This window comes from Propithecus coquereli, unplaced genomic scaffold (genome assembly GCF_000956105.1).
Source record: "Propithecus coquereli isolate 6110/MARCELLA unplaced genomic scaffold, Pcoq_1.0 Scaffold132, whole genome shotgun sequence".
Classification (NCBI taxonomy): domain Eukaryota; kingdom Metazoa; phylum Chordata; class Mammalia; order Primates; family Indriidae; genus Propithecus; species Propithecus coquereli.
Window position 1 is genome coordinate 2480813 of NW_012137414.1, and position 12863 is coordinate 2493675.

Here is a 12863-nt window from a genome sequence, read left to right on the forward strand (position 1 = left end):
GGTAGAGCCCAGTTCAGGGCTATAGGACTGGGTTAGAATGAAATGGCTACTTGGCTCTAACACCAGGTAATTTTTCACACCAGTATATCACTGATGACATGGTTCCAAATGTCTCCCTTTGCATGCAATCCCTGCAAGCTAGAAACATTCTAATTACTTTAAAGTAGATGACATAAAATGTAGTAGGCAGTTACCATGATGAACCTTTAAGATCCATATGGATCATGACACTCCCTGGCCCAGAGCACCAAGGTTTCACGTAATAGGTATTATATTATCCTATTGCAAGATGGAAAGAATTCTTGTGCTTCATAATCAGTGGGAAGATTGCGTCTCAGCACTGTAAAAATGGGAGTGTCTTGTAACTATATACACAACTCTCTCTTAAAGAGCCAAAGACACTTCCTCATGCTGCCAAAAGAAGTGTACAGAAAGGAATTGCTAATGGATTGGATTTTTTAACATATCAAATCTTTTTAGTCCTTACAATGGACTAGAAGGTGTACTTTGCATGAGAGAAATTAAAAATAGGTTACTCAAAATTGAGAAACTTGAACTGGTGGCTTTAGGGTCATTCGTAGCTTTAATATTTTGAATAAAATGTGCTACAAATATATTATGAGCAGCCCCCAACTTAATAAAGGTTGTATTTTAAACAAACACCTTGTTAGCATCATATCACATTCTTTTATTTAGCTTCAAGGGCAGCAAATCTTTATCCTTTAAATTTTTGGAAATAATCCAAAGCCATTTAGTACTCAACATCTGATTGTTTCATTCAATTCACAAACTATTATTGAGTACAATTATTCAGCAACCACAAGGTGTGGCTATAAAATAATACAACAGTCTGCTGGTGATCACAAAACAGTCCTTAAATAGTTCCAAAAAGGAACTCCAAATGTGTTTTGAGAAAAGACAGCATTTGTGGATAGAGCATATAAGACTCCTATGAAGTTTAAATGTCTGTCACAGAGAGTGACAAAAAGTAAACAACAACAACAAAAAAAAACAAAAAAAGCAAAAATTTATGAAACTGTTTGTTTTTCTTCCCAGAAAAAAAAAAGTTTTACTTATTTTTACTTCCAGGAAAATTTGACTATGCCTTTAGAAATACATCACATTTGAAAATACCATCCGTCGTGTCTCAGGAGGGCAAAAAAGAGTGCTAGGAACAAAGCAAAGCAAGAAGATTCATTTCACGGAAGACAACTCTAAGGCAAGTGTGAAGGTCAATGAATGCAAAGACTTGTCAATGACTGGGAGCACTGAGAAAAGGTGGTTACAATCTCCCAGACAAAAGATGAAGAGGCTTTAGGATGAGGTGACAATAGGGATAATGAAAAGGAGATGGTTTCTAGAGCAACTTTTGAAGTAGAATTCACAGAATTTGGAGGCCAATTTAATACATGTGTTAGTACATTCGGAAAGAGACAAAGGGAAAGATATTATAGAAAGTAATTATTAGATTTCCAGTTTTAGAGACAATTAATTTAGGCAATTACACTACCCTGAAAACACAGGAAATCTAGCATTGTTTTAGGGGTAGATAATGCATTCTACTTTAGACATTTTGGAGGCTATAGGATACGTGGGTGAAGATGTATGGTTGGTGGCTGAAAGTACAGTTCTAGAGATCACGAAAAGTGTATAAGATGGAAGTCAACACTGAGAAGTCTTGGTGGCAGTTGAAGCCAACAGACAAAGCTACTCAAAATGTGTAGAGAGAAAGAAGAGAGAGAATTAAGAATGGAACATCAACATTTAAGATGTTATACAGGAAAAAGAACGTACACTGATTATTGTTACGACTCCCCAATTTGTATTAATATCTTGAGCCACTATCTTGAGCCATTCCCCAGAAATTAAGATTGTATATCCAGCTATCTACTCCACATCTTCACCTAAATGCATAACAGATATTTCAAATGTAACATGTCCCCATCCTACTCCCAACGATATGTTATTCTTGGAGCCTTCCCCAACTCAGTAAATGGGTACCCTGTCTCTCAGTTGCTCAGACTAAAAACTCTGGAGTCTTCTTTGACTCCTCTCTTTCTCTCCCACCTAAATCTAATGCAGAACCTTTTGGGCTCTGTACTCAAAATATAGTAGAATCCAACTGCTTCTCACCACATTCACCTCTCCCATTCTGATCCTAGCCATAGTCATCTCTTGACTGAATCATGACAACAGTTTCCTAGTGGTCTCACTACCTCCCTTTAGTCTATTGTAACAGAGGAGCCAGATAAGTCAAAACATGTCACTCCTCTGCTCAAAACCCTCCAGTGACTCCCATTATGTTCAGAATAAAAGCTAAAATCCTTAGAGGTGCCTAAAAGGCCCGATATAATCAGATTTTGGTTCCTCTCTTAATTCATTGTCTACTTCACTCCCGCTTACTTGATCCCTTCCTGTCACACTGATCTCCTTAAAGTTCCTCCAACATGTCAAGAATATTCCTGCCTCGGGGCATTTCCGCTTATTAAGATCCTCCTGGACTGCTTTTCTTCCAATTATCCATATGGCTCACATCCTCCAGCCCTTTAGATTTTGCTCAAATGTCACCCTTGCAGTAAGGCCTTTCTAGACCACTACATTTAAATGGCAGCACTTCTCTTCCACAACACCCCAACTTGCGTGGAGTCACCAGGCAAGCGGCATCTGGGAGGGCTGGTGGGTAGGGAGCTCACAGTCTGAGTACCCCTCAGTACACTGTAGGGCCCCGAAAGGAAAGGTCCCGGTCCCTGCAGATGCCTCTGGGTGATGGCTAAATTGTCTCTCAGCAGCCGCGGTTAGGGAAGGTGGAGGGGAGAATGAAACAATATGGCGCCTGCCAATCGGCTCAGGTATGCTGGCCGGGAGGTCCCTTGAGGGAGCTGGGAGCCTGGTGCCCTGTCCGCAAGAGGCTCACCACTCACTGGCAGTGGCTGTCTCTGGGCTGGTGTTGGCAGGTCTCTTCCACCACTCAGGAGCCCATGAGCAGTCCGAGATGCAAGGGAGGTGAAATTTAACCGCTCCATCTACCCTTGTTACTGGTCTCAAAGCCTCTTGGGGGACTTTCTCCTTCCAGTCCTGCTCAGGCACCATTCCTTCCGACCCTCATCTGATCTATGTTTGTCTGCTTGTTTATTTTTTTTCACTTTCTTCTAAAATCTGTCTTTCTTGCAGAGACACTCTGGTTGGTGGTTTTTCTCATCCGCCATCATGCCCCTCCCACAGAAAAGTTTTTTTAAGATGAGGGAGACTTCAGCATGTTGATTGGTTGAAGGGGAGGAGTAAGAAGAAAGAAGTTGAGGATGCCAGAGAAAGAAAGCAGAATAATTACTAGAAAAACATGTTGGAGAATGTGAAAGAGATCCAGTGTCTAGCTAGAGTAGTTCTTCACTGCACAAATAATACGTCTCAATTTTCCCCCTTCTCATTTCTTTAAAGGGGAGAAGAGAAGAAGGGAACTAGGAATAGAGAAGCAAAGAGTGATGTACAAGTGCCTTCAAGGTTGCCAAAGATGGAGAACACATGTGATCATTTTTCAGATTATCAACTATTAATTGTGATCATTAAAATCTGAAATTTATTATTAGGAAGGAAAGAATACTGATGTATATTTGAAAGAATAGTGTGTTTGTATGTATATACATGCATATGGATATACATACATGTATGCACATACGAGGGCTGTTGGGAAAGTATCCAGCCATGTAATATGAAAAATATATTAACAGTGGCTGGATACTTTCTGGACAGCCCTCATATGTGTATACACACATACATGCTAAACCTTTCTTAGAACTTAGAGGAATTTTCTGGTATCTGGGAGCTTAGATAAGGAAATTCTAGCCATGTTTAACTCTCTGATGCTAGGACCAGTCCTTCTACTTGATAAGCTTGTCCCTGGCTGGTTAGTAGTTGTGGAAGCCCTCATATAGCTACAGACAGAAAATTCAGAGTTAATGCTCATTTCTTGTTTAAAGAGTGATCCGGGAATAGAAATAAGGAAATGATATCTCATGACAGTGTCATCATAAAGTCATCAGCCAGATGGCAGTCCTTGAAATCTAATCCTTAGAGGCTTCTCACAATAATTTGTAATATCGCATCTAATATTATCTTATTCACTAATTCATATCTTTTCACAGAGATTGAAGAGAAAGAAATGAACTCGCAGAGGCTCACATTTCTGGCTTTGTATGTTAACATGAATTCTGTAAGGAATATGATCAAGAAAACAAAATATTTTCATACATGGGTCACAGCAATGATCTATGTTCTGGTCTGAGTTTCTAAACTGCAGAATTTAGTTGAGAAGCAGCCTTCTATTCTTTTCATGAATAGTAGATTAGTTCCTTTTAACCATAAATGGCTATTTATATCTATCTATTCTATATAAAAAATGGCAAATAAAAAATTTTCTATTAAAAGCCAGTGTGGAATTTTAAGATTCATCTGATCTATTAATAAAGTTAAATTAAACACTAAAATATAAACTAACATTAGTTTACTTTTGTTTTTGATTATGTCAATAATATCAAAGTAAAGTTCTTCCAAGTTACCTTTTAATATCTTCTTTAACATTCAACAATTTAAAACTCAACTGAAGATTTTATTGATAATTTAAATAGGCTTCTAAATGTATACAATTTTTACATAGATTTCTCCATTTGATTGAAAGTCTCAGTGCAGGCAGTACATTAGTGCTCACTAGTAAAATGATGTCTAACCTGAATTGTAAGAAATGATGTAATCAGAATACTTACCACAGAGTGCCTCCTACCTAAAAAGCCATGGTTATAGAATTTTCTCAAAAATATGAAATACTTTTCCTTTTTAATCCAAATATTGATATTATTAATCTTTCCTTTTAAAAATGAATTTATGGGATTAATAACAAAAGTGAAAGTGCCATCTTCCCATAGTTGTAGCTTCTGAGACTTGAAACACCAACACTAGAAAATACATAAATATTAATAGAAGAAATAAGGTAGAAACAAGGAAATGCAATACTATGAACCACTTAGCAAAGAAAACACTTTTTATTTACAAAATGTGGCAATAAATATTTTGATGGAATATAGGAATTATTGTTAACTATAATCACCCTACTATGCTATCAAACACTGGATCTTATCCCTTCTATCTAACTGTATTTTTGTACCCACTAACCAACCTCTCTTCCTACCGCCCTACCCTTCCTAGCCTCTGGCAACCACCAATCGCAGAAGGTTATATTCACAGGCCTCCTCTAGATCATCTTTGCCTATGTTGCCTAAGCAATTTGGGGTACATTTATAAAAATTGGCCTTAATAAAATTGCTATTAAAAGCCAGTGTGGAATTTGAAGTGTACAATAAATTAACAGTAATTTACTATATGTGTCAAAGTAGCTAGAAGAGGTGAATTTGAATGTTCCCAACATAAAGAAATGATAAATATTTGAGGTGATGGATATCCCAATTACCCTGAATTAATCATTATACCTTGTATGCATATATCAAAATATCACATGTACCCCCAAATATGTACAACTATTATGTAAAACAAAAAGAGAAATGTTCCACTTCACACTATCTAATAGGGAAGCCACTAGTTACACATAACTAATGAGATGGAGAAATTAAATTTTAATTTTTGTTTAATTATTTAAATTAATTAATTAAAATTTAAATGGTCACCAGTGGCTAGTGGCTACCCTAATAGACAGCACAAATCTAGGGGATGATGATGCTGTTACTTCACTTCTGGGTTCAGCTAGGCAAGATTATTGGACAAACAGGTCAGAATGCAAAGGACCACACAAAGAGTTTTCTTGTTCTTTATCTATCTAGAGTAAGATCTATAAGAACGTAGAATAAGGGAAGCTGTAGACAAAGCAGAGTACTGTTTAATCTGTACAACTGACACACATAGCTTACATAGAGTGTGGATTTCTAATGTAAAGCATCATTGGCCAATAGAGAATGAAGCTCTCCTCATGATCTCTCACACTGACCAGAGTGACCATCAAGCCTGAATGGCCCGTTGTTATTATAATCCTCCTCCACTACTCAATGATTTGACTGGTTATTTGTCCAGGGAACTTAATGCAGTCCAGCTACAGCATGCCAGTTTGTTAGTTTATTCATTCCATGCCCTCTGGGGCAGGCATTCTCTATTGACTGGTCTAACCTCGATTCCTAGGAACTAGAGGTGATTATTTGGGCACAGTTCTGGCTCTAAAGCTTCTTTCTCTTTCTTCTCCCTGCTGGAATGCACATGTTCAGAGGGAAATGCCAAGAAGAAGGTGGAGACTTCAGGGCTGACATTGCTGGGCCACTGAACCAATGTCAGCATCTGCCTACCTCTGAACTTCTAATTATGTGAAACAATTAGACCTCTATTTGATAAGCCACTGAAAGTTTTCTGTTAGTTGAAATGAAAAACAATCCTAATGCATACATACAGCTTTCTCCTGTGTTGAGTTACTGACACATCAGAACACTTGTTATTTTTTGTTTGTTCTATTGTTTATTCAATTAAAAAATGTTTTGGGGGTAATTACTATGTGCCAAGCTAAATGCTAGGTAATATATAGGACAAACGGCCAATGTACATACCTTTACAGAGCCAACATTCTTGTAGGAGACAAAGACTAGCAAACATTTAGGTGCAGTCTAATGAGATAAGTACTATAATAGAAGGCCAAAAGAGCATGGGCTTTTGGGATTGGTAGTCAGAGAAGGCTTCCTGGAGGAACTGGCATTTACACTGAGACCTGGATAATGACTGGAACTTAAGCAGGCAAAGAAGAGGGAACGATATGTATCAGGTCAGTAGGCAATTGAGAAGACAGGATGTAGCAATGAGGAAATGAAAATAGCTGAATATACTTAATTCTGTGTGGAAGGAGGAGGGGGAAGATCTAGGGAGAGCCGGAAATTAGGCTAGAGCTGTAAGGAAAGGCCAAATCATGCAAGATCTTGAAGCAATTTAAAGGAGTGTGGATTGTCTTCAAGTAGCAATGGATAAGCTACTAATGGCTTTGAAAGTGGGAAGAGGGTGAGCTACATGAATATATTGTATTTAGAAAGATCATCCTAGATTCTACACAGAGAATGGGTGAGAAGTAGGAAGACTAGAAAGAGGGAAACCAGTTAGGTGATGAGGAGGTCATTCACTTGAGGAACAGAGATAAAGAGAAGTGACTGGATTGGAAATAATTTAGGGAGTAAATAGCTTTGTGATAGCTTAGCTATGGGAGTTGCAGAATGAAAAGGGAAATATGAGAATCAGGTTTCTGGATTGAACAACTGAATGAATTGTGGTAATGTTTACCAGATAGGGACTACTGTGGTCTCAGTGTTTGTCGCCTCCAAAACTCATGTTGAAATTTAATTGCCATTGTAACAGTAGTAAGAGATGGAAACTTTAAGAGGAAACTAGGCCTTGAGGGCTCTGCCCTCATGAATGAGTTAATACCGTTATCATGAATGAGTTTGTTTTCACAGGAGTGGGTTCCTTATAAGAGAACAAGTTCAGCCCTCTTTCCTCTCTCTCTCCCCCACTTGCCCTTCCTGCTTTCTGCCATGAAATGGCATAAGGAGAAAATCCTTGCCAGATCCTTGTGCCTTGATCTTGGACTTTCCAGCCTTCAAAACTGTGAGGCAATAAATTTCTATTTATTATAAATTACCTAATCTCAAGTTTTCATTATAACAGCACAAAACCGACTAAGACAGAAAATTGGAACCTAGAAGTAGAGCTGGTGCTATATCAAATACTTGAAAATGTGGAAGTAGCTTTGGAACTGAGTAATGGGTAGAAGCTGAAAGAATTTGGAGGAGCTGGCTGAAAAAAAAAAAAAGCCTACATCTCCATGAATAGATTGTTAAGAGTGATTCTGGTGAGGGCTCAGAAGGGGAGAGATTTAGGGAAAGTCTGAAACTTAGAGATTACTTAAGTGGCTATGATCAGAGTGTTGGTAGAAATATAAACGGTAAAGTAAATTCCGATGAGGTCTCAGACAGAAATGAGAAACAAAGTATTGGAAAACTGGAACAATGGCCATACTTGTTAGAAAGTGGCAAATTGGCTGAACTGTGTCCATGCCCTAGAGCTTTATGAAAGGCAGAATTTAAGAGCCATAAACTAGGATACGTGGCAGAAAATTTTTTAAGCAGAATATTAAAGGAGCAGTGTGACTTCTTTTAACTGCATACAGTAAAACGAGAGAAGAGAGAAATGATTTAATGATGGAATGTATAACTAAAAGGGAAGCAGAATGTAACAATTTGGTCATGTAAAGAATAAAAAAGTATGTTTGAGAGAGAATACCAAGGATGTGACTAAGAGATCTACCATATAATTTGGTCAGATTATCATGGATAAAAGGAAGTCAGGTCTTATTCATCAAGACAATGGGAGGATGACTCCAAAAGCATTTCAGAGACTTTTGAGGCTGCCTCTCCTATCATAGGCTCAGAATGTTAGGGCCTGGAGGGAAAAAAGAGCTCATTGCTCAGGGCTTCCTGGAGTCTCTGCTCCCCACATGATAGCACAGTGCCCCTTGGTGGCCCCAGCCATGACTTAAATGGGTCAAGGTGCAGCTCATGCCACTGCTCTGGAGGATGCAAGCAGTAAGCTTTGGCAGCGCCCACATGTTGCTGATTTTACTGACTTGCCACGGAGACAGAGCCACCACAGAGAGTCCCCACTAGGGCAATGCCCAGGGGAACTGTGGAGTCTGAACTGCTGCAGAAAGTCCCTACTAGGACTAGTGGAGCTGTGGGGATGGGGCTGCCCCTAAGACCCCAGAACTAGAGCCACTAGCATGTAACACCAGCCTGGGAGAGCTGTAGGCACAAGACTTCAAACTATGAGAGCTGCTGTGTGGACTGAGTACAGCAAAGCTATGGAGGTGGGACTGCTTGAAGCCATGGGGGCCCATCCCCTACCCCAGTGTGTTTAGCAGGCAGGACATGAAGTCAAAGATTATTCTGGAGCCTTAAGACTTAATGTTGGATTTTGGACTTACTTGGGACTAGTTACCCCCTTCTTGTCTATTTCTCCCTTTTGGAATGGGAATGGCTAGCCTATGCCTGTCTCACCATTATATTTTTATTTTTGAGATAGTGTCTCCCTTGTTGCACAGGCTGAACTTGAACTCCTGGCCTCAAATGATCCTCCTGCCAGGGCCTCCCAAAGTGCCAGGACCACAGACATAAACCACCATGCCCAGCCCTCACCATTGTATTTTGGAAGCACATAATGTGTTTTGATTTCATAGGCGGACAACTGGAGGGGAATTTGCCTCAAGATGAATCATGCCTTGAACACTGATATCTAATTTATATGAGACTTTAGACTTTGGACTTTTGAGTTCACGCTGGAACAAGTTAAGACTTTTGTAGCTATTGAGATGGAATGAATGTATTTTGTGTGTGAGAAGGACATGAGTTTTTAGGGGGAAAGGGGCAGAATGCTATGGTTTATATGTTTGTCCCCTCCAAAATTCATGCTGAAATGCTCCAGAACTGTAAGCCAATAAATTTCTGTTCATTATAAATTGTCTAGTCCGTGGTGTTTTGTTAGAGCAGTACAAAAAGACTAAGACAGGGACCACAGACATAGGTTGCATTTGGAGAAAGAGGTTGGAAGAGGGAAGAGATGAGTTTAGCTTTGGATCTATTCAATTTGAAGTTCATGTGGGATGTTAAAATGGAAAGAAACAGTAGGACATAGATGTCTAAACCTCAAAAGATTATTCTCAGCTGGAAATATAGATGAGTACTCATCAACAGACTGAAACTACACAGTAGATGAATTTTTGCAAGGATTATATGTAAAGTGAGAAAAGAACAGGGAAGAACTTTACAGGCATGAGTCTAAAGTAGCTGGATGAATTCTATACTCTATATGGGCTAAAACTGTGAGTTGGCTTCTAAACATTCTAATTTGCTTTACCCATTGGGGGAGTAACTATGTACTTTCCTTAGCTGATAGCTTTTTAAGAACCAAGCCAAAAAAAAAAAATAAACTAGAAGTTCTTTCCCTGAAGAATACAAAGAATTTAATAAAATGATTTTGAAAAATTGAGAAAGTTGTTTTGGCATCAAGAAGCATAAGAATGTAGAGCGAGGGGTCTGCCAGAATTAGTGTAGATGGAAGAGATCAGTCCCCTGAAGCCTTAGTTTCATACCATGAACAAGCTTTCTTCTTGTCTTTTTCTTAGTTTACATTCCCTAAGCTTATTAAATTAATCTCTGATCTTAATTTGCTTTCCCAAAGAGGCTTCTCTTTGAGAATCAGGTATTCTTCGCTGAGATCTAATGATTGACTCTCTGATACCAATTGATTTCATGTGAATAATTCTTCCCAAGCCTAATCTGTCCCTTGTTTAATTGAACAGATACAAGATCTGTATTTGGAGAAGAAAGTCCAAACCTTGCCACTGAAAGGATGTAGTAATTTTCAAATTTTTTCTAAATATCAATTATTCAAGTTTGCCCTTTCTCTACCAGGGTTCCCTTGATAGGGACCCAGTTTTAGGTTGAATCTTATTTTCCATGGTCATCTGAACACCACTGTCTGGAATTCAGGACTAGAGCTGCTCTATTCCCCAGGGTCACTAGCTTAAATCAAGTTTCACAGGAGTTTTTACTCTTCAATCTCTAGCTCAGTTTCAAGATTTATTTGGTTTTCTTAATTTCCATATATCAATAGTTCATTCCTCCTAAGACTTCCTGCTCTTACTTCAAAATCTGTTTTGTTTTTCCCTCAATGGTTGTTTTTTCTTATTAATAAAAACCATCAAACTGACTTTTTCAATAATTCATGTCATCTTTTGGAATTTACTTATCTTTCACTATGGTCTTCCTTATCATTGCACAGGTACTATTTTTGCCCCTGTTTTCTGACACAACTCAAAATAAGTACCCAGCAATCCTTAACTTACCACAGCATGCACAACATAACTGTACATTACCCAAGAGAAGTCATCATTCAAGAAACATTTACTAGCTCCCTATTGTATCACCTGGTTCAGGACCTGGGGATGTATCAAATAGGAAAGATACAGTCTCTGCCCTCATTGAATTTAGAATAATTTGAAGGACAAAAATATTAAACAATTAGCTATATAATTCATATTTTTATTTGTAATTGGAATAAGTGCTACTTAAAAAAAGCACAAGGGGTTAAGAGAGTAGATAATAAGGAGATAGAACCTAGTTTGAGGAGGTAGTGTCTCTGAGGGTTGTTAATTTCCATAGATATATAATGTGAAATAAAATGATGTGTCATATTACCCTACATGAATTTTTCCATTGAGTGTGTGGCATGAGATACAATGATGGTACCATGGACAGCTGTAACTCCATCATGAAGCCCAAAGTGATTTCTTTATCAGATTAAGGTTGGGGGCAGCATGTGCCATGGTGGGACAGAAAGATATCTCTTTGTGTAGAGTTCTCAAAGCAGACTGATAAATGGCTCCTCTAGCTACAAATCATATTTTTTTTTGTCTAATCTCTTGGTTATATCACTGCCTTTGTGACTGTGGACAAATCACTTAATTTCACCAGACCTCAGGTTCCTCATCTTTAAATTAGGAGACTGAGCCAAGCCTGTGAGTTTAGTCGGTAGTTGTTAGCTTAGATCCTCCCAAGCCCCAGTTTAGCAGAAATGAGAAAACAAATCTGGATTGCCCATCCAGTGTCACCATCCCAACTTATAGCAAACAATAGTTTTAGAAATAATGCAATTCATACCTTTTACGGATGCTTCCCCAAGAGGCATTGATGTTCTCTGTTATCATGTTTACTTTTCTGGTATCATCTGCAGAATAATCCCGGAGAAGTTTCTGGGCCAAGTCATTTGCCACATCTATATTTATCTGCCACTGGCGGAGGTCTTTGGCCAACTGCTATAGATTTGTATGGGACAGAGAATGAATGTCAATTTTTTTTCTGAAATCTCTAGTTGAAGTTTCTTAAAATACTTCATAAATAGCTCCTGAATCAGGTCAGAACATATCTACATAATTGCTTTTACTCTACAATGTGATTTAGTCTGTCATGACTGTATAAGCTAACCCACATTTCATGACAAAACTTTTCAAATGCAGTATCTTCAGCAATAATCAATATCAGGTATTTTAATTTAGTAGCAACTAATTGGAAATAAGGTGGGATTAAATTGTTTTTATCACAAGAGAGAGCAAACTGTAAAAATAAGCTCCTATATAATTGTTGAGTATGTGACATATAACAAAGTTTGAACAGAAAAAAAGTATCTCATACATTTCTTTCACTCTTCATTAACTTGTTGAATTGTTTATGTAATTAGTGCCATCTACTGGCATTCAACTAAACTTGCATACAGAAAACATTGAACAAAAGAACAGTGCTGTTATCTAGTTATGAACTTTTCTGAAGGATCATAATACTTTGAAAATATACTACTTTCAAATTAGAATAAAAGCCAAAATATAAGATCTTGCTAAACCAAATCACCTATGTGTTCTTCTTTGTTTGTCTTTGGCAATTGAGTGTTATCAAACTAGCCATTTCATCACTTGAAAAATATTTCAAAGAAAGAAGTTGACCAATAATAGGTTTATCTGGAAGCTATATGCTTCAGATTTATATAATCTGAAATTTCTTTTTTTTTCTTGATTTCACAGCATTTGGAATCAACTTAAAATTTCTATTAAACATTTCTGCAAGTGCTCAGAGGAGGCATCTAAGCATTAAGATAATATTAAATTGTTAAATAGTTATGTCAAAGCCAACGTGGGTTGAGCCATTGATAAATGAACAGAGGGATAGGAACAGGCAATTCAAACAAAAGAAATAATAAAATGATTTTATATAAAAGAAAAAGCTAAC

The 12863-nt window shown here is 37.8% G+C and overlaps 1 protein-coding gene across 1 annotated transcript in view; it reads right to left on the minus strand.

The window, feature by feature from the left end:
* DMD (dystrophin) overlaps positions 1-12863 on the minus strand; it is a 2517447-nt gene that overhangs the window by 522942 nt on the left and 1981642 nt on the right. The window contains exon 53 of the mRNA XM_012638704.1: positions 11745-11899. Within this exon, the coding sequence (XP_012494158.1) occupies positions 11745-11899 (155 nt within the window). The remainder of the gene's footprint in view (positions 1-11744; positions 11900-12863) is intronic.